Raw genomic sequence first — 17,711 nt, 5'->3', positions numbered from 1 at the left:
CCCCATCTAAAAATCATAAGATATGAAATAGATATTTTGCATGTTTCATTCTATTCATTAACAAAACAGAGTCTATAGATAAGTAACTGTCACACAGTTGTGACCTCATTTTTCCTTTACATTCTCGGAAATGATTGGAATCCATGTCATGTGATTCACACTGATTTTTCATGATCTCAGATTAGAATGAACTGATTTCAATTCAAAATATATTTTAAAATATGATGACAGCCTGTCCCTTTCCCACTAAAAGGCCCTAACATGGTTCCACACTATCTAAAGGATCAGTATTTGTCATACAGTGAATGTTTGTGTAAACTTATCATATGTGTTAGCACTCAAAATGTAAAATGATAAAGTGTGGACTCAGAATTTCTCTACACAAAATGATATTTTGTCTTTATTTCTCACACAGCATTCAAACACAGGAGCATCAGTTGATCTCTGGCGTTATGTAGGCTAAAAAAAGTCTTTATTCACATGCAGCAGTAAATTTTCAGATTACAGAAAAGAGATGGGACAGAATAATCATGGCTAGAGAAGTTCCACATTGGTCTACCAAAGTAAAGAGGATGACCATCCAATAACTCCTAAGTGGATGAAGCAAAACAGAAAAATGTGCAAAACAATGCATTAACACTACTATTTCTTTTGTAGCACTATATAAACACACTGCCTTCATCGTCTCAAAGCAAAGGGGATGTGTGTTTATATACTTGGGCAAGCCCCCAACTACCTCAGTGTCCCCCTCAAGGAATACTGTAATAAAGTATCATACAGAGAGCATAGTATTAGTAAAGGTATAGAAAAGATGCCTTACACAGACAGAATGGTATTTCAGTTACCTCACAAATAAAATCAAGCACTAATAATGGATTTTTAAAGATGTACCTTTTTCTTTGTAAATCAATCAACTGCCATGAAGCATAAAAGATGCTTTAAAACTTGCTAACTTTCATAATTTTTCTACTTTTTGTACAATTGCTAATATCTCTGTAAAACCAATTCAGGAAGTGTTATTATCATTACATTTACAGTATGATGCAATCGTGGTGTCGTGGGTCACATGACTTCAGACCAGGAAAATGTGACATATAAACCAAATTAGAATACAAAAAAGTCAGACAAAGCACCCTCTTATGTATAGATAAAAATCTGTAAAGAATTGCTTTTTACTTTTTTTCTCATAATCTTGAAAATGTTAAAAAACAAATAAAAATGTAAATAAAACAAAAAATAATTTCTATCAAAATTAGCATTATGGAATAAAAATTATGGAATGAAATGCTTCACCAGATTTCAGAAATAATTGATTTGGGGCAAAAACATTCTTGTTTGGAAAAGCCTTTATAACCTTTCTTTCAGAAAAGTGATGAACTTAAGTAAAGTAGTCCAAGTGTTTTGCTTTCTTCTCCCTTCAAGTTTTGTGATTGGATTGTTTTTACTATTCAATCTGTTTTATCAGGTTTTATCTATTTTCTTTAATCATTCATCTTCTTTCAAAGACAATAGTAATAATAATGTCAAATATAAACCCTCTTCCTTTCATTTATATGTTCTTAAATTCTTTAAATTATCTGCTCCTCGTATCTTTCTCCTATCCCCTCTCTGTCTCCTCCTCTCAGTACCCTCTTCTCTTTACTTTTTGTAGTTGCCAAACTGAATAGACAGTCGGTTGCTGACACAGCGGAATGCAGCAGGTTGTACCTCCCAGTATTTGACAGGGTTAGCAAAAAGGCTGATGCCGTTGTAAAATGCTCTCTTCATTCCAAATCCACGAGGGCAGAAGTCATCCACACCCACCTGGTCGATGTTGTTGGAATGAAGGTACACCACCTAGAAAGCAGAGTCAGTAAAATCAAGGGTAAGTGGCGCATCCTTAGGAATAATCGACCTTTGTGCATGTTAGAGTGTTTTCACACCTGTTGGGTGTGTTTGGTTTTAACCAAAGGAGGAAAAGGTTGCATTATCCTGCTTTATTTCTGGTCTGACTCCTGTTCAAAGTGACATTTTACAAACTACCCATAAGGACTAAACCAGATGTCAAGCAGACAGAGAGGTATTGAGCAGGTTTGGTGGTTGCCAGTCTACATCATGAGCACATCATCACAAGTCACATGTGGAAATCAATTTTGAGCAAAGTTCGCGCCATTTTATTGCTGACATATCATCACGTTTGGAGACTGAATCCACTGATTGTAAATGTTATTAGTGTATGAGTGGAATTTTAAATAATGCCTAACTGGTTGAGATTAAATGAAAAAGAGGCAAATATCGCTGTCACATCGCTAAAGTAGACACATCGCTAAAGTAGACAGAGAAAAAACGAACAAGGCCGTTTTAAGAGCTTTTCAAACATTAAGCAGAGAAAATTCCTACACCGATGCATACACACTACCACTGTTTCTAAATGATGGAAGGAATTCTAACAAGGAATTCGGAACATCAGCAGATGGATTTAATGTTGTTAGGAGACAGATTTTGTAATAGTGCTAGAATGGCTCTAGAATGGGATCAGAATCCTGTACTCCATTCAGTTTCTATCAGACCACAAAAGACCACCAGAGTTTGCAAATAATGGTTTATTCATGCTCTGCTTTAAAGACAGGTGGAGTCTTTCATTCATTCATACATAATTAGTTATGTAATCTTTGGAGAACTTATTGTTATTGAGGAAATGGAGCAATACCACAGGAAATAGTACAAATTGATGAAATGAAAAAACTTCTTGATGAACATAATGACCTCATAGACCACCACTGAGTACCTTTTCTAATGAACTCATCACGGTGGTTTGGTTTTCCACTGTAATGTCTTTATTCGATTGATATTTTCCAGACCGGCTCAAACAAACCACACTGTCCATGGAAACAGACTTGAGATTATTCTAACCAAAACAAACAAGTTTATGTAAACCTGCTTTAGTTGGTTAGAACAAGTTGAACCAGGGTCTCGTAAACAGTCCAAATTATGGTTCATGTTTTTACATTTGACCCACTTTTTCTTTCACTTTCATCACAAAAAAAAACTTCATACATAATTTCAGCATATTTATGCCCAGTTTAGAGCTGCCATGCACTGTAATCTGATCAAACAGCTGCATTATGGTTCAATAAGATCTTCACAAAAATAATTTTGTTTTTCTTGGTTATGGGGATTTTTTTCTGTGATACACTTGAGGTCTCACACACGCCTGGTATTTAGGTTTGGCTCAAATCTAAACGTTCAGTTTAAATATGTCAACTGTCATCTCACCTGTAGGTATTTCATATCTGGAAGGCCTTTGGGGACGCGAGTGAGTCGGTTGTTGTCCAGATGCAGCTCTCTCAGTCTGGGGAGGAAGGACATGCTGCCATTCTCTATGTGACGGATGTGGTTATAGCCAAGTCCCAACCTGGAAAAACATCACACAAGTCAAGAAAGCAGAAATAGACAGAAGTTAGGCTTCAGCACGGTACATTTAGCACCCATGTGTTACCAGTGTGAGCTGGAGCAGCTGCAAATTCCCTGATACGTATCATTGCAAGAGAGGGAAATTAAACCAGGTGACAGTTAGGGCTGGGATAGTGGTCATTCTCTTGTGACTATAAAAAAAACTAATGAGATGTGATGTGTGTGAAAAGGACATATAAGAGAAAGAATGTGCATTTCCTTTGGAATTGAATAGATGTGCCGGGAAAAAGGCAATTCAATTTTTTTTGAAAATTAAAATTCGTACTGGTAAATTTTAGATAACAGGCATAGCTTGAAATCACTAATCCAAGCTTTTCTCACTGACAGTCATATCCTGTGGTCAACAGCCTCCTCATCAGTCGCTACTTTTGCTTTGTTCATCTTTTTACTGAGTAGTAATTTTTTCCTTATTTAGTTGTTTTTAAACCAAGTGTGAACTAACAGCAAGTGCCAGTCTGTAATTACAGTCTTAGAATAATACCCACAAGCTGGGTTCGGTCATTTCCAATGGCTCTTAAGGTTAGTACAGTTAGCAGTGGAGGCTTCAGGCAGAACATCAGCAAGAAATCAGAGAAAGAAACAGAAATATGTTCTATATTAAATGGAGCAAAGCCTGTTAAACTAGCTTATGCATACATATGAACACAGGCATAATACACAACAAGCTTATGCTCACTAAACATCACAAACGCTCTTCAATTCCAACATTTTTCCAACTGTACATCCATCATGCCACACCTTCAACCTCACCACCTCCTCTCCGTCCACCTGTAGACTCCAGTTAAAGGTTAAGAGGATTTTTTTGTCATCATTCCTCAGCATAACCATGACAACCAATCCACAACAGGGGATAAAGTTGAAGACCAAACTCAAGTGGAAGCGATAACGTACCTGTACAGGTTTTTGTAGCGGCTCAGGTCCTCCAGTTCTATGGCCTGGATCTCGTTGTGATCCAGATGAAGCTCATGGAGACTGTCTGGGAGATCTGGGAGACATAGACTCCACTTTAGGGAATGATCAACTTTTTCTGTTCTATACCACTTATCCCTTTCTTTCCATAGTGAGTCTTATTAAAGGATGTGAAAGGAATTTTATTACATGAGTGGAATTACTTCCTCAGTTAGAATAGACAATTAGATTAGTGTAGCATAAATATCGGAAAAGTAACAACTCCCCTAGTAAAGTCCAGCGATCGAAAATAATTAAATTTATGTATGCATGCATGTTATGTATACAAAACTCAAATGCAAAGATGATACTATGCAGTTTCACAAAGAATGTACGACTGTGTCTCAATGCAGAGGCTGCATCCAATGACGTCTGTGGTCTCCCACGGCGACCACATTGAGCCTTGTTAGAGGGAAAAGGTTCACCTAAGGAGAGTATTCTGTCCTTGTCATCATAAAACCAACACCTATCACCCCCATCACTGACAGCTGGAGCTGATCTTTAGATGCTTAGGTGTAGTTCAAGTAACGGTAGTAGTATTAATAGTAGTAGTAGCAATAGTATGAAAATAGCTTATTTTAAAAGCTGTAGTGGTAGCGGTACAGCTTTTAAACATTTATTCGTTGTAAAATAAATGTTGCATGAGAGATAACTGGAAATAACAGAATAGTAACAGAATGGAGCCCGATTTTATTTTTATTTGCTTCACGTCTTTTACAAAGTGAATATGACAGAAACTAGAGATGCTTCACTTTCACTTCACAGCTGCAGAGTTTGTGACTATTCTGCTGGTGCACTCAGTTTTCAGAAGCAATTTCCAAGTACCAATCTTGGGTTAGGGTGGGATGTAACCAATGAGATATTGTATGATAAATAGCATGCGTTGGAGGTTCTGGTGGGTTTTTTTCACCCCCTTTTGCACAGACACAGCTGCTTCACTGCATGTCCTGAGGCAGTGCGCTGCTGGCTTCACATTTAGCCTACATAAATAAATGTGGGATCAATCTTTGCAACAAAGTGAACTCCATTGCCTAAAACAGCATCAAATTGTATGGTGTCACCATAGTAGATATAACCACAGAGAATAGTTGTTACCTTTTGGCACTCCAGTCAGTTTGGCCTCTGAAATACGCAGGTAATTGAGTTTCAGTCCCTTGAAGGCTCCAGGCTCAAACCCGCTGTTATGGATGGGGTTTGCTCCCATTTCTACCACATGAAGAGAATATTTGGGGCATGAAATAAAATACAGTTTAATCTTCACAAGCCAATGCCAAAGTGGCAAAGAAACTGTTGAGCACAACCAAATATAGCTTAAATTTTCAGCATTTCTGACCTATGCAGTTCATGCTGCCCAGTCCTGTGAACGCTCCAGCTGCCACCTTCTTGATGCGGTTCTCGTGGATCCTCAGCTCAATCAGAGAGGCGGGTAAGTTCTTTGGAATAGTGGTCAGAAGATTTTTGGAGAAGTACAACTTCTGCATGTGCTTCAGGGGCACGAATGTTCTCGAATGGACTTTAGAAATATGGTTATTCCTCAGAGACAGACCCTGGGGAAAAAAAAAAAGAAGAAGCAAATTCAACACCCACTGTATTGGTGTGAAAAAAATGGTAGTAGCCAGAATGAAAAGAAGAAAAAAAAGAAGTCATAATAGCTTGTAATAGCATGCCCCTAATGAATGTGTTAAATAAATAGATCCAGCAGCAGTTGATGGTCGTCTATTATCCAGCGGGCTATCTCTCCACCTGTGTTTGCTGGCAGATGACTACAGGTGTGAGGTTATTTAAACAGACCTTAATAAAGATGTTATTGTATAATGTTATGTGTGGAGTTTTCTATGCTGCCAGCTGTAATATTGCTCTTGGTCAGAGCTCTTAAATGTGGGTCGGGAGTGAGTACAACACTGTTAAACTGCCATTTGGCTTTTGGTCTAAAATTTAATACAATTAGAGCTCTCAAAGCAAAGAGCGGGGGAGGCTAAAAAAGAAAGGAAATGAACCTCTAAATCTCGGAGGATCACACTGACATTACACACGACTGAAGCCAATATAAGCCCAACTGAGTTGGTTACACATCCTTTGGAGTTTTTCATCTAATAATGAAAGAAAGGGGCATTGTGAATGCGACTAGAGCGTGTCTCTTACGTATAAATGAGTAAGGCCCTTGAAGTCATCCTCTTTCAGCTCCATGATGCGATTATTCTGCAAGTCCAGAAATTTGGTGTCCTGAGGAATATTCTTTGGCACCTCAGTCAGACCTGTGGATAAGACCAGTAAAAACATAGAGGGGAATCACACTCCATTAAACGCTTTAACAGACGACTGTGAAACACCATGAAAACCAGTTTGTTTTGAATGAGCACACTATTAAGATATCTTAGACATAGACAGACCTTGGAAAATAAATGACTGTGTTTTAAAACCTCCATTAGGCCCACAAATCCACCCAATCACACTCCTACACAAATTTAAATGAGCACTTTGGGTCTCCTGGTCTATTATTTTGATGAGAGGTGGACATAGACACAACCATGGAGGTCACTAAGAGACATTAAAGGAGCACATAAGTAACATTAGTGCTTTGTCACTGACAGACATGCATACACAACCAGATATTCTTGCACCAATTGGATCTTAATGAGCACGCTGGGAAGTTATCCTACTGTGAGGAAAATATGTGTCTGTAATTTGGCTTCGTTGCGACAGAAACATTTGCTAAGTAGTTGGGAAAGAGTGTGAGTTTACAGTAAACACCATAAATAACAAGCATGACCACCAAACTCTGCTATGGTCAGGGTTACTGACAGGCGTGGACACCTGAATCATTCATCCACGGATCTCTCTGGAAATATTACTCACACACAAACACAACAACCGGTGATCATTTATGGGAACACATCACACAGCCACGTGGATGAGTGTATCTGATGTGGTGATTCTCTGTGGCACAGACAGGCCACGGTAAGATGGGCTGACCTCATTGGTACCACCACCATGATGCAACCAGACTCCTGGAGAGAGCGCCAGCTGTCCCACTGGGATTCAGTTCGCCACCAACCACATCTAACCCACAGGGCTCTACCCAGAGCTGTCCATCTCGAGTTAAGTTTAGATATATGGCTTTGGCTGTGCTGCGCCACACCCTCCATGTCTCCACACAAGGTCAGCTCCCTCCATGTCCGCACCACGCCGATAGATCTGAGGAGCAACTTTTAAGATTCGATTTCCTATTGTGGGATGGTCGCAAAGTGGATTTCAAGTAGTGAACCAAAAACTTAAGCAAACATTTCAGGTCAAAAATTATATATACACTATTCTCAAAGGTAATGAAGGAATATGCGACACTTACTGATTCAAGTGGTGGGAAATATTCACCCTCACCTTTCAGTCCATGCACCCTGGCAGCTGGAAACCTTCAAATTTGTATGTCTACTTTAAAACCAACAGACACAATAAACAGACACACACAAAAAAAAACACTTTCTCCTGACACCTTGATTAAGTGAATCTCTTAACCCTCAAAACCCCAAACCGCAGCGTCTCACCGCTATCTGTCACAAATCTCAGGGCTCTCACCACAAACTGACAAAACTAGCACCCTCTGCAACCCCAGCACCCCTCAACACAAACACGCAACAACTTCATGGGATGCAAGAGGAGACAGACGCCACTGCCAAAATACATCTGCTCCAAATAAGCACTTGACATCTCAAAAATTATATGCTTCCACATTTACCCACTGCAGAAAGAACAGGGACAGTAAATATACAGAGCTTTTATAATGACGACTCGATTATGTCTAAAGATAGACGGGTTATTAGAGTTAGGGGGTTTTTTTTAGGCAGTTAAGATTCTTTTTACACACAAATATGACTGAATGCCGTTTCCTCAGGCCTATAAATACACTCAAAGGAATTCAGGCACAACAGTAGGAGGAGAAAGATTACTGTACATTATGTGCTCATATGATATCGTAGACATTGTGCTTTAAGGTAGATTATGTATGTACTGTGAATTTATTGACATCACTATATGTTATTTTCTTTTCATGGTACTCTGTGACCACTTGTCATCCAAACATCCTTATTTTCATTTAACACCTCCCCTGAATCACCCTAAGGGTTTCGCTTTCAATGTGCCTCAAAAATAAGAGATTCTAAACGACAGTGAGACAATTTGACATTTTTCATTTCCTCCCATTAAAAGGGTCTTTTTCCTCTGTCTCACCCGTTCTTTTCATACTTTCTCTTGTTTTGCTTCAGTCTTTTATCTCTTTCTGCCCTAACCACATCTGTCTTCTTTCTCTACCTAGAATCTACACACAAACTCTGGGACACAAAGTCCCTTGGAGATAAAGTTGTTGTTTTTTTCTTTTCAAAATACACCAACATTATCCCAGAGGAAGAAACTCCCCTCTTAGATTATCCACCAAAGGGAGGCAGTGTTCTTTAGATCATCGAGAGTCATGCGAGACTCAGACGGGTCAAGCTCACCTACTCTGTCATTCATCCCCTCATTTGCTTTCCTTTCTGATCCTCTTGGAACACACAAACATAGAAATGATGACAAAGCGACACAACTCAGGCATCTCTCTCTCTCTCTCTCTCTCACACACACACACACACACACACACACATACACACTCTCACTCTAACTGACCGAGGTCAGAACACTGGACGACCCTGAGCTGGCAATGGCAACCAAAGGGGCATGTGGGCATGTCAGGGGTTTGGAACTCATCCACGCCCGAGCCTTCTTCGTCTCTCATCATCATCATCATCCCGCCGCTGTCCATACTGTCCATGGCAAAATCCCAGAAGCCTCTCTGTTCAAAGGGCAGGGCCGAGGAAGGGGAGTGCAGCCGGACGACGCATAGCAACAGGAGGAGGGAGTAATGTGGCAGCATCTTTAACTCACACACCTGCAGACACACAAGTACGAAAAAGATTAGCGACAGTTTTAATGTTTAAGTGGTTTATTAGATACAAGCTAAAATTAATGCATTCTAATGCATAAGCCCCAGGATAAATCCCACACTCACAAGTTAAAGGATGTTTTCTATACACTTCAAGGTATATTTGACAGCACATTTAACTGAGAATGTATTATAAAAATTCAAAATGCAACAGTAAATATAGCATTGTCCTTCATTACTGATTGTGTTGAAACCAGTTTATTAGCTTTTTCATTTTATTCTCCTTATTTGGTCAATAGCCGAGACTTCATGGAAGTTTAATCCAAATTTTCACCCACTGAGAGATACACGGAAAAAAAAAGATCACTGCATGAGGTCAAATAATGTTGCTGGCATGTATAATTTGCTGCATGCACAGTGTTACAGTGTTTAATGGAAACACGTGGGACACAGACTGTGCTTACATGTCATGTGTGTGTGTGTGTGTGTGTGTGTGTGTGTGTGTGTGTGTGTGTGAGTGTGTGTGTGTGTGTGTGTGTGTGTGTGTGTGTGTGTGTGTGTGTGTGTGTGTGTGTGTGTGTGTGTGTGTGTGTGTGTGTGTGTGTGTGTGTGTGTGTGCGCCTCCCCAACAGGTTAATCCAGAGATGTGTTTAAATTCATACCTTTGGGTAATGTGATGTCAGTCATAAATGGGCATAGAAATATTTTGAAATGGTCTGCTTCTCCTTAATTATAAAGCACCAGCCTTTTATGCCGCACCTCACAAGTGAACCAGGAGGCTGCTGAGGTGAACTGGACTCATTCCCCATGAGATTCCACATGGAAATGGATGTTACATGAAGCACACTGGCAAAATATCCCTGTCTGCTTCCTGTGGTCCCATTCCCAGCAGAGCGAGTTTCTTCTCACCGGCCAATCAGACGGTCTAGAGGACATCGGCTCATCGATGGAAAACCTTACTCCATCAACAGTGACACTGCAGCGCTTTCAGTCAAAACAAAGGCCCTATTCATTTTGAGGGAGAAACTGGGTGTGCATATTCATGTGTGAGTGTGTACGCGTGTCATGAAACATAAACTCCATGATGTCATAGCTGGCCGCACACACACACACACACACACACACACATACACACACACACACACACACACACACACACACACACACACACACACACACACACACACACACACACACACACACACACACACACACACACACACACACACACACTGTTAATTGAGGTCACCAGACACTTCAACATGTGTGTGTCTGTTTGTTTCCTTCACTTATCCAGTCTGCACTGATGTAACTAACACTTCAGCATAGACACACCCCACATTCACCCTTAAATCTGTTCTCCAGGAAAAACAATTTACTAGCTGGCCAATTGATCCTTACAGCAGGAAACCGTGACCCTTGAAGCTAATCCTATGAAGTAAAGCCAACAAAGGACCCTTGGGTGACCTAAAACCCTATAATCTCTAAACTTGTCGTGTGCAAGTCCTTCTTTGATCCCCCAGCTTCATAATCCTGCAATTGCACGTCTGGACACCAATGGTTAGCGTGCAACTGATTTTTCCAGGGAAGTCGAGGGATCCCGACGCAACAGTTGCCACAGTTGCAAAAGATTTTCCACATCCGCACCTTCATGTGGATCCTCCTCATGTAATCACCTCTTCGCCCTTACCCAGGACACGTCTCTACTAAGTTTTACTTAAATGTTGTTGGGATAAAAACTAGCCTTCTTGAAATGCCAGAGACAACATATGAGAGGACAAAAAAAAACCATACAGATCACTTAGTTCCATTAAATGTTGAAGAGTGAATGAGATGAGGATTTGGAGATTCGTGTGGGGATATTTTGCACTTTATTTATAATGCATTACATTTAATGAAGTTCTAGAGAAAGTTCAGTCAGGCTGACTGTTCCTTTATATAATCCAGCCAGCCTTTTAGTCATAGTATCCTGTCAGTCACACCTCTCATGCACATTTAATTTCACGCTATCATTGTCTGGGCATGTCATTTGAAAGATCATCAGTTCTCGTCTGCTGGAGATTTCTATTTAATATCACATCAACACATCCTCATTTTGCAGCTGCTGTTTGATAATATCTTCTCTGTTCATCTAGTTTGTTCTCTCTGGGGGTTTTTTATGTGTGAACTGTTCATCTTCCCACCACAGGCCAAATCTTCACAGATTTATCTTCACAGATTTTAACTTCATTCATTTGTCTATCTTGGACAAATCCCACCATGAAGCTTCATTTTTTGGCTCAGTTTCTCACTGGTCTCAAGCTGGTTCAACAACACGTGAGACCACTCAAATGCATGCTTGATCCCCCCCCCCTGTACTGTACTTACTTCTTTCACTTAAGGTTGATATTTTTGAGAATGCTTATGCTGACTGAACAAAATCAAATTCAGCAACTTTGAACGGCTTAAAAAGGTTGACTGTAATAACATGGTTTGAAAGCGGGGTTTCAAGGGCTTTTTATTGTTTAGGAAATGCTTCTCATTCCATTCATGAAAAAAAAAAGCGCTCTAAAGCAAAACTGATATTTTAGATCATAAAAGCATAATCTTAACAAAAGCTCTCCAGAAGGAAGAATGTGGGACATACCTTTGGTGATGAATTAAGAAAACACCAATTTAGTTCTTACTCACTCTTCCTTATACTTCACTTACCAAACCGGGCTATGTGAATGGAATGAGTTTTGACTTGTGCGTGAGAAAATGATCCATTATCAACCCGTTAAAGATATTTATGCAACCTGCTGCAATTACAGACTATTTTTTTTTCTATTCAAAGAAATAAAAGGATTATTTAGGGACAAATAAATCATTAAAACAAAGAGCCTGTGCATGACGTGGCCCTGGCCCTCGACCATGAATAGCTGGCCTGTAGTCTGCTCTTTGCAATAAAAATAGAAGCCAAATTATACCATTTTGCAGAAAAGAAACAAATGCCATTGGCTTAGGTTTGGCCAGAAGAATGCAGTCAAAAGGATATAGCAAGGGCACACATAGGCAGCGTCACACAATGATATGCAACACATAAAAAGCTGGAATTTGCATAAAAGACATCTGAAATTTCTGCAGTCTGTGCTTTGCAATATATGGGTGGTATAACAGGTAGATACAAAAAACTAACAATGTGGTACCCTGGTAAGAATCTGTGGAGCCATTTTCCAAACCAATGATTTTCCAGTCATTTGTAGAGATGTGTTAGACTCTAACACATAGAGGTTGGAAACATGTACACAGATGTGTGGTGAATGATAGACGATTAAAAAAAAGGGAGACAGGATGTAGAACAGTCTATCATCATCCAGGACTGACGTGCAAAGCTGCTATAAACACAAACATGACGATAAGACTAAACTCCATCCCACGATCAAGCAGCCTCTCTGGCTGTAACAGCCACTTTTATTGGGTGTGTGGACATGTGAATTCCTCCTCTCTCCCTGCAGCTAATCCCCTAACAGCCAAACATCCGGTGTTGGATAAAAACAAATCTAAGACTTCAATTCTAATTGTTATTGCCTTAACTGCCCTCCAATCCAATACAACAGTGAATTAACGGAAGATATTTTCATTTTGCTTTGCGTCTTTGTCGATAACAAGACAAACCAAAGAAACAAGAAGAGTGGTGTGACAGCGGTGGAGGGAAGGGTGTGATAGATGAAAGCTGAAAAAGACACAGTAGCAGGATGCCAATGATTTTAAAATTAGATGTTCAAGTATCAAAATTAAAGAGAAGAGAGGAAAGGTGTGTCAGCTCACGTCCTGTAGGTGTAACACAGACACACACCTCTAAAGACACCAGAAGATGGACACCGGGAATCTGAGTCATTCACCACTGATGTGAAAGGTTGAAGTAGAATGGAGACAATGCAACCGAGAAGACATGAGAGCGGGTTCAGGAACAGATGGATGACTGCTAATAACAAAGCGCAGCAATTTTGCTGAGGGTACCATCTGGTGAACAATCCACCCTAAAAGTCTATCAGTTGTTTGAGTTTCCCACATCGGGTGTCTGAGATTTACTTTACATTTACTATATGCACAATCCATCTTTGAAGGGACTAGGGTTCCCATAAGGCTACATTTGTCCTTGTCAAACTAAAGCAAACATCAAGTACGTTTAAGCTACATGCTCTCTGGGTTTCCAAGACTAATTATCTCCTCAAGGTACAGCACACAAAACATTTGGTTTCCTATGTCTCCTGCCCAGTTGGAGACGCGAACCTATTATCTCATGACTCACATGACCTCGTACCACCTTTTCACACCTATTAGCTAATTTTTGAAACATCACTAACAACTGAAGCTGGAGATTCCAGAACCTATTAGGTTTTATGACAGTAATCAAGTCATAAATGCTTGCTCATTTTATCCTTTTTATTGGTATTTAGAATCACATCATCTCTGCTCTTAAAAACCATTCCAGCAGTTGTGTAAGCAGACTTAAGGTGGGGCAGAGAGCTAACCAAATGTGCCAAGTGGCGCCACCATGCTGGTGTAGCGGCTGCTGCCACGTCAACACTCAGCACTGATTAATATCACATGGTAGCTTGAGGTGATGGCAACGTGGACAGAACACCAAAAAAATTTTTTGTGTTAGTATTGTGTTGCAAATTTATCGAGTTGTATCTTGTTTTTCAGCCCGTCGTGTTCGTATAAGCCGGATGCAAGATCTAAACTCTGACACATTAAAAAAAAAATACACATTTAAAAGTGTTTTGGTTTGTTTAAATTTAAGCAAAAAGCCAAACAAACACTCATTTGGACACACACATACATGTAAACTATCTCTTTCAGTCTCACAATCAGAAGTCCACCCCCCCGCCCCCCCAAATTATCTGCTCATTTGGCTGACCTCTTATTTCTTTACACTGCTTATCCTTTATATACAAAGACACAGACAAATACACACACACACACACACACACACACACACACACACACACACACACACACACACACACACACACACTCATGCAAAACCTAAATTCATGAGCCCTTCAGACAGTAGAAGCTGGTACTAGGCGGGTCTGGTAGGAGTGTTCGGGTGGAGTTAACTGCTCCGGCGGCTGTAATTTGGTGACTGTATCCCTAAAAAAGGAACTTTTTGGCAGCTTCTCTGTTGCCACTGAGCTTGGATGTGGTGGCAAGCTGCTCAACACTGAAGAGAGGAGGCCTGACCAGACAGGAACTGAGAGCAGAGAAATACAGAACAATGAAAAATGTCAGAACCAGTCAACAGCATGGAGGAAACTGATCCGAGGGTCCACGCCTGTGGGCAGCGCCGCGTTGATGGATGAATGAAGAAAGAATGCTGCCTTTTTAAAATCTAATGTAACAATCTGTCAGAACATGATGAGGACAAAATCTTCAAAGATAAATTTAAACACATTAAGTTAACTTGAATTCAGATTTACTGCTAGTTTGGTGACAAACTGGTTTGATAAATGAAAAAAGAACTTTATGCCTCTGCATGATTAAAAAAAGCTGCAACAGAAAGTTCAGTTTGAACTTACACTAGTGATGCCTCATACAGATGCCGAGACAGACAGGTGGACAGACAGACACACTAGCAGGTGCATGGTGGTCAGGCTAATAAGTAGGCAGGCTAGACGGTTAGGAAACAGATGGTTTTCCATCTTAGATAATTCAGTAAAATACACTGGTGAAAATGTTCCATACATGGTGGGTTATGTGGAAATCCTGAACATGAAATCGTAATTACAAGACAAACTAGTGCAGCAGATGGGGAGAAAGAATCCCTGTATGTAGTACTACGAGTTTGACTGCAGAATATTGTGTAACAAAATAAAACATGGTGAAGGAAATAAAAAACTATAAATAGATAAAAATCTGTGTGCAAAAATATTGGGCCACATCTCAAACTATATATTCTGTGTATATGCAGGGCCTGGGTTTGAGGGTAGAGCTGCCCCGTGTACCAGGAGGGGTGGACTTCATTGGCACAGTTGACTATAATTATTCTCCCTAAAGGGTTGGATAAAAAAGACTTTCTATAAATGGCATGCGTTACATTTCCAGTCCAGAGCATAAAAGTGCATTGATTTGAAGCTAAAGTGAATATAAAGATGCGTGTTCTTTTGTTATTATCTCCTTCACGATGACAGTCCTTGGGGACTCATTGCGCCATCTAGTGGACGTCACTGATAAAAGCTGTTTAGGGAAATGAAAGCATCACAAGCGTTGTGCCAAAATGCTCCACAGGTTGCACAAAGCAGCTCGATGAAAGTTCTTAGCAGACTGATCTTGGGAGAAAAGTAAGTTCATACAGTTTTTACTGGTTAAATGGGTGAAACTATATGCACAGGACATTCCAACCAACAAATTAAATTAGCATTAAAGTAAATGAAAGTAAATGAAACAAAAATTCATCAGAATGCAAAATAGAAACGGAATTTACTGTCATTTTAACCAATCCACAATGTAATAGTTTCTGCATCATTATTGAACTTAATTAATATTTTATGGATGTTTTCTTTCGATTAAAATCAGTCAAGATTAAACATTTTAAGAAGTTACCCCATCGGATGTTTAAAAACCTGAGGGGCATTTATAATAATAATGAAAATAAACATCTTCCCTACCTTATGGATAGAAACAAGATATTAATTCCAAATTCCAAAAATAATGGGATGAAGGATGTACTCTCCCTCTTTGCGTCAATTATCCTGGAGTCTTTGAATAAAGCTGCTCTATATGTTCATCACATTTAGGGATTATTGCGGTATTTCTGCGTGGCTCTCCGACATCCACCCGCAGCTCCTCCGCCGCACCGTGTTTAACTGCGAACCGTGTCAGGGCAACACTCGTCCTCGTTTCAGTCCAAAACGAGGAAATGACTGAGAGATCGGGGGGGGTCAAGCCCATAAAGTTAACAAGCCAGCCTCCTTTCTCCCCAGTTTGGATGGAGGAAAGAAGAGAAGGAGGAAGAGGAGGAGGAGGAGGAGAGGCCGGCCTCAGTACCTCTGGGTTATTATAATAGCTGGAGGAGTAACATGAGATGCATTATTTTAAATCCAACAGTAGTGACATATGAACTGAGTACCAGCATGAGTACCACTAATATCTTTCAAAAGGAGAATTTATTGTGATATTGGATGATGTTTGTCTTTCCACTGCTATTTCCTCATTGTAATATGACACTTCCAAAAGAATAACAAAGAGAAGAAGAGGGTGGAACGTTTTAATTTTGTGCTGAGGTCTGTAATCAATTGCTTTTGAATGCTTTTCTTATAAGACACTTGTAATTTTTGCAATGATAATTAAAAATACAAGCTAATTTTTATGTTACAATATGCAATAATCGGGGACTCATTGAAAGATACGTGTTCTGTCTGCTGTACTTAAATCTAAATGAGCAACAAAAATGAGCCTTTATGCAGTGGAAATAAAACATGAACATTTTGGAGAGGTTTTGGAGGGTAAAGCTACAAATCACATCTGTAAACATCCTGTGCATTGTGTTTCAATAGCAGCATTAGTGTATATTTATTTCTTCATAGGCTGCCTGAAAACTGGGGATCCCAGATTGTACTGACTGGGACATTTTAAACCATTTGGAGATGTGTTTTATAATGTTTGCTGAGTCACAGATGGCCTTTTTTTTTGTTTTGTTTTTTGCTGCAACCACAATTTCGTTGCATTCATTGAAAGAGAACATCATGATCCCAACAAGTCCCATTGTTTTTATGAAGGTATGATTTTTATGTCTTCCTGAAATTTTGCATTGGTTTTGTTTTGACCGACAAAAGTTTTACTTTTTTTTCCTCCTCTCTTTATTGTTTGCACATAACTGAGACAATGAATTTGATAACTGATAGCATCTGGCAACTCTTCCTGGATCCTGCAGAAAGTTAGTTCCAGATGAATACTGTACTTACATTATTCAAAAGCGCATCAATTCATCATCATCATCATCATCATCATCATCCACCACAGCAACATAAGGAATGATTGAGTCTCCTCAGGATGTTACTCAGTTTGTGCAAAGAGTGCAGTGACCACAGTGGTGGAATACTCGTGCAGACCAGATCATTGCCCTGCAGGGGTTTTGTTAAGGGTCAAAGTTTTCATAAAGGCTTTTGTGGATAACATTCCTCCCTTTTCTGCTTCCTCTTTCCCTCCCAGTTTGTAGAATCAGTTTATCTCTCTGGCTCTCACTCTTTATTTCTTTGTCTGCCGGTCCCTCTTGCTTGCGGTTCAGTTGATTATGGTTCTGGTCTGCAGCTCAAGGGTTTGGCATCCAAATTAAACTCCTTTTGGTCTCTGAGTGTTCAGCTGACGTGCTTCTATGCAGTAGATTAGCAAGCCCACTTGTTAGCTCTTTTGCATAAGGGGGCCACCGTGA

The 17,711-nt window shown here is 39.9% G+C and overlaps 1 protein-coding gene across 1 annotated transcript; it reads right to left on the bottom strand.

The window, feature by feature from the left end:
• Positions 1-387: 387 nt before the first annotated feature.
• On the bottom strand, positions 388-16,199 carry bgnb (biglycan b). The gene is made up of 8 exons (XM_068331540.1): positions 15,949-16,199; positions 9,058-9,319; positions 6,544-6,656; positions 5,735-5,948; positions 5,497-5,607; positions 4,345-4,438; positions 3,256-3,394; positions 388-1,836 (listed from the first exon to the last, which is right to left on the bottom strand). The coding sequence occupies exons 2-8, from the start codon at positions 9,302-9,304 to the stop codon at positions 1,639-1,641; spliced, it is 1,116 nt and encodes a 371-aa protein (XP_068187641.1). The 5' UTR covers positions 9,305-9,319; positions 15,949-16,199; the 3' UTR covers positions 388-1,638.
• Between the last annotated feature and the right edge of the window lie 1,512 nt (positions 16,200-17,711).

This window comes from Antennarius striatus, chromosome 2 (assembly GCF_040054535.1).
Source record: "Antennarius striatus isolate MH-2024 chromosome 2, ASM4005453v1, whole genome shotgun sequence".
In the NCBI taxonomy this organism is placed as follows: Eukaryota; Metazoa; Chordata; class Actinopteri; order Lophiiformes; family Antennariidae; genus Antennarius; species Antennarius striatus.
Note: the sequence above shows the minus strand (reverse complement) of the source record. Positions and strands in the feature narration are given on the sequence as shown.

Excerpts from the sequence above, each read along its gene's own strand:
- bgnb (XM_068331540.1), bottom strand. The coding sequence starts at position 9,304 with ATGCTGCCACATTACTCCCTCCTCCTGTTGCTATGCGTCGTCCGGCTG. Across the intron at positions 5,949-6,543 it reads AGGGCCTTACTCATTTATAC|GGTCTGTCTCTGAGGAATAA; the intron begins GTAAGAGACACG and ends TTTTTTCCCCAG. Across the intron at positions 1,837-3,255 it reads CAGATATGAAATACCTACAG|GTGGTGTACCTTCATTCCAA; the intron begins GTGAGATGACAG and ends TCTGCTTTCTAG.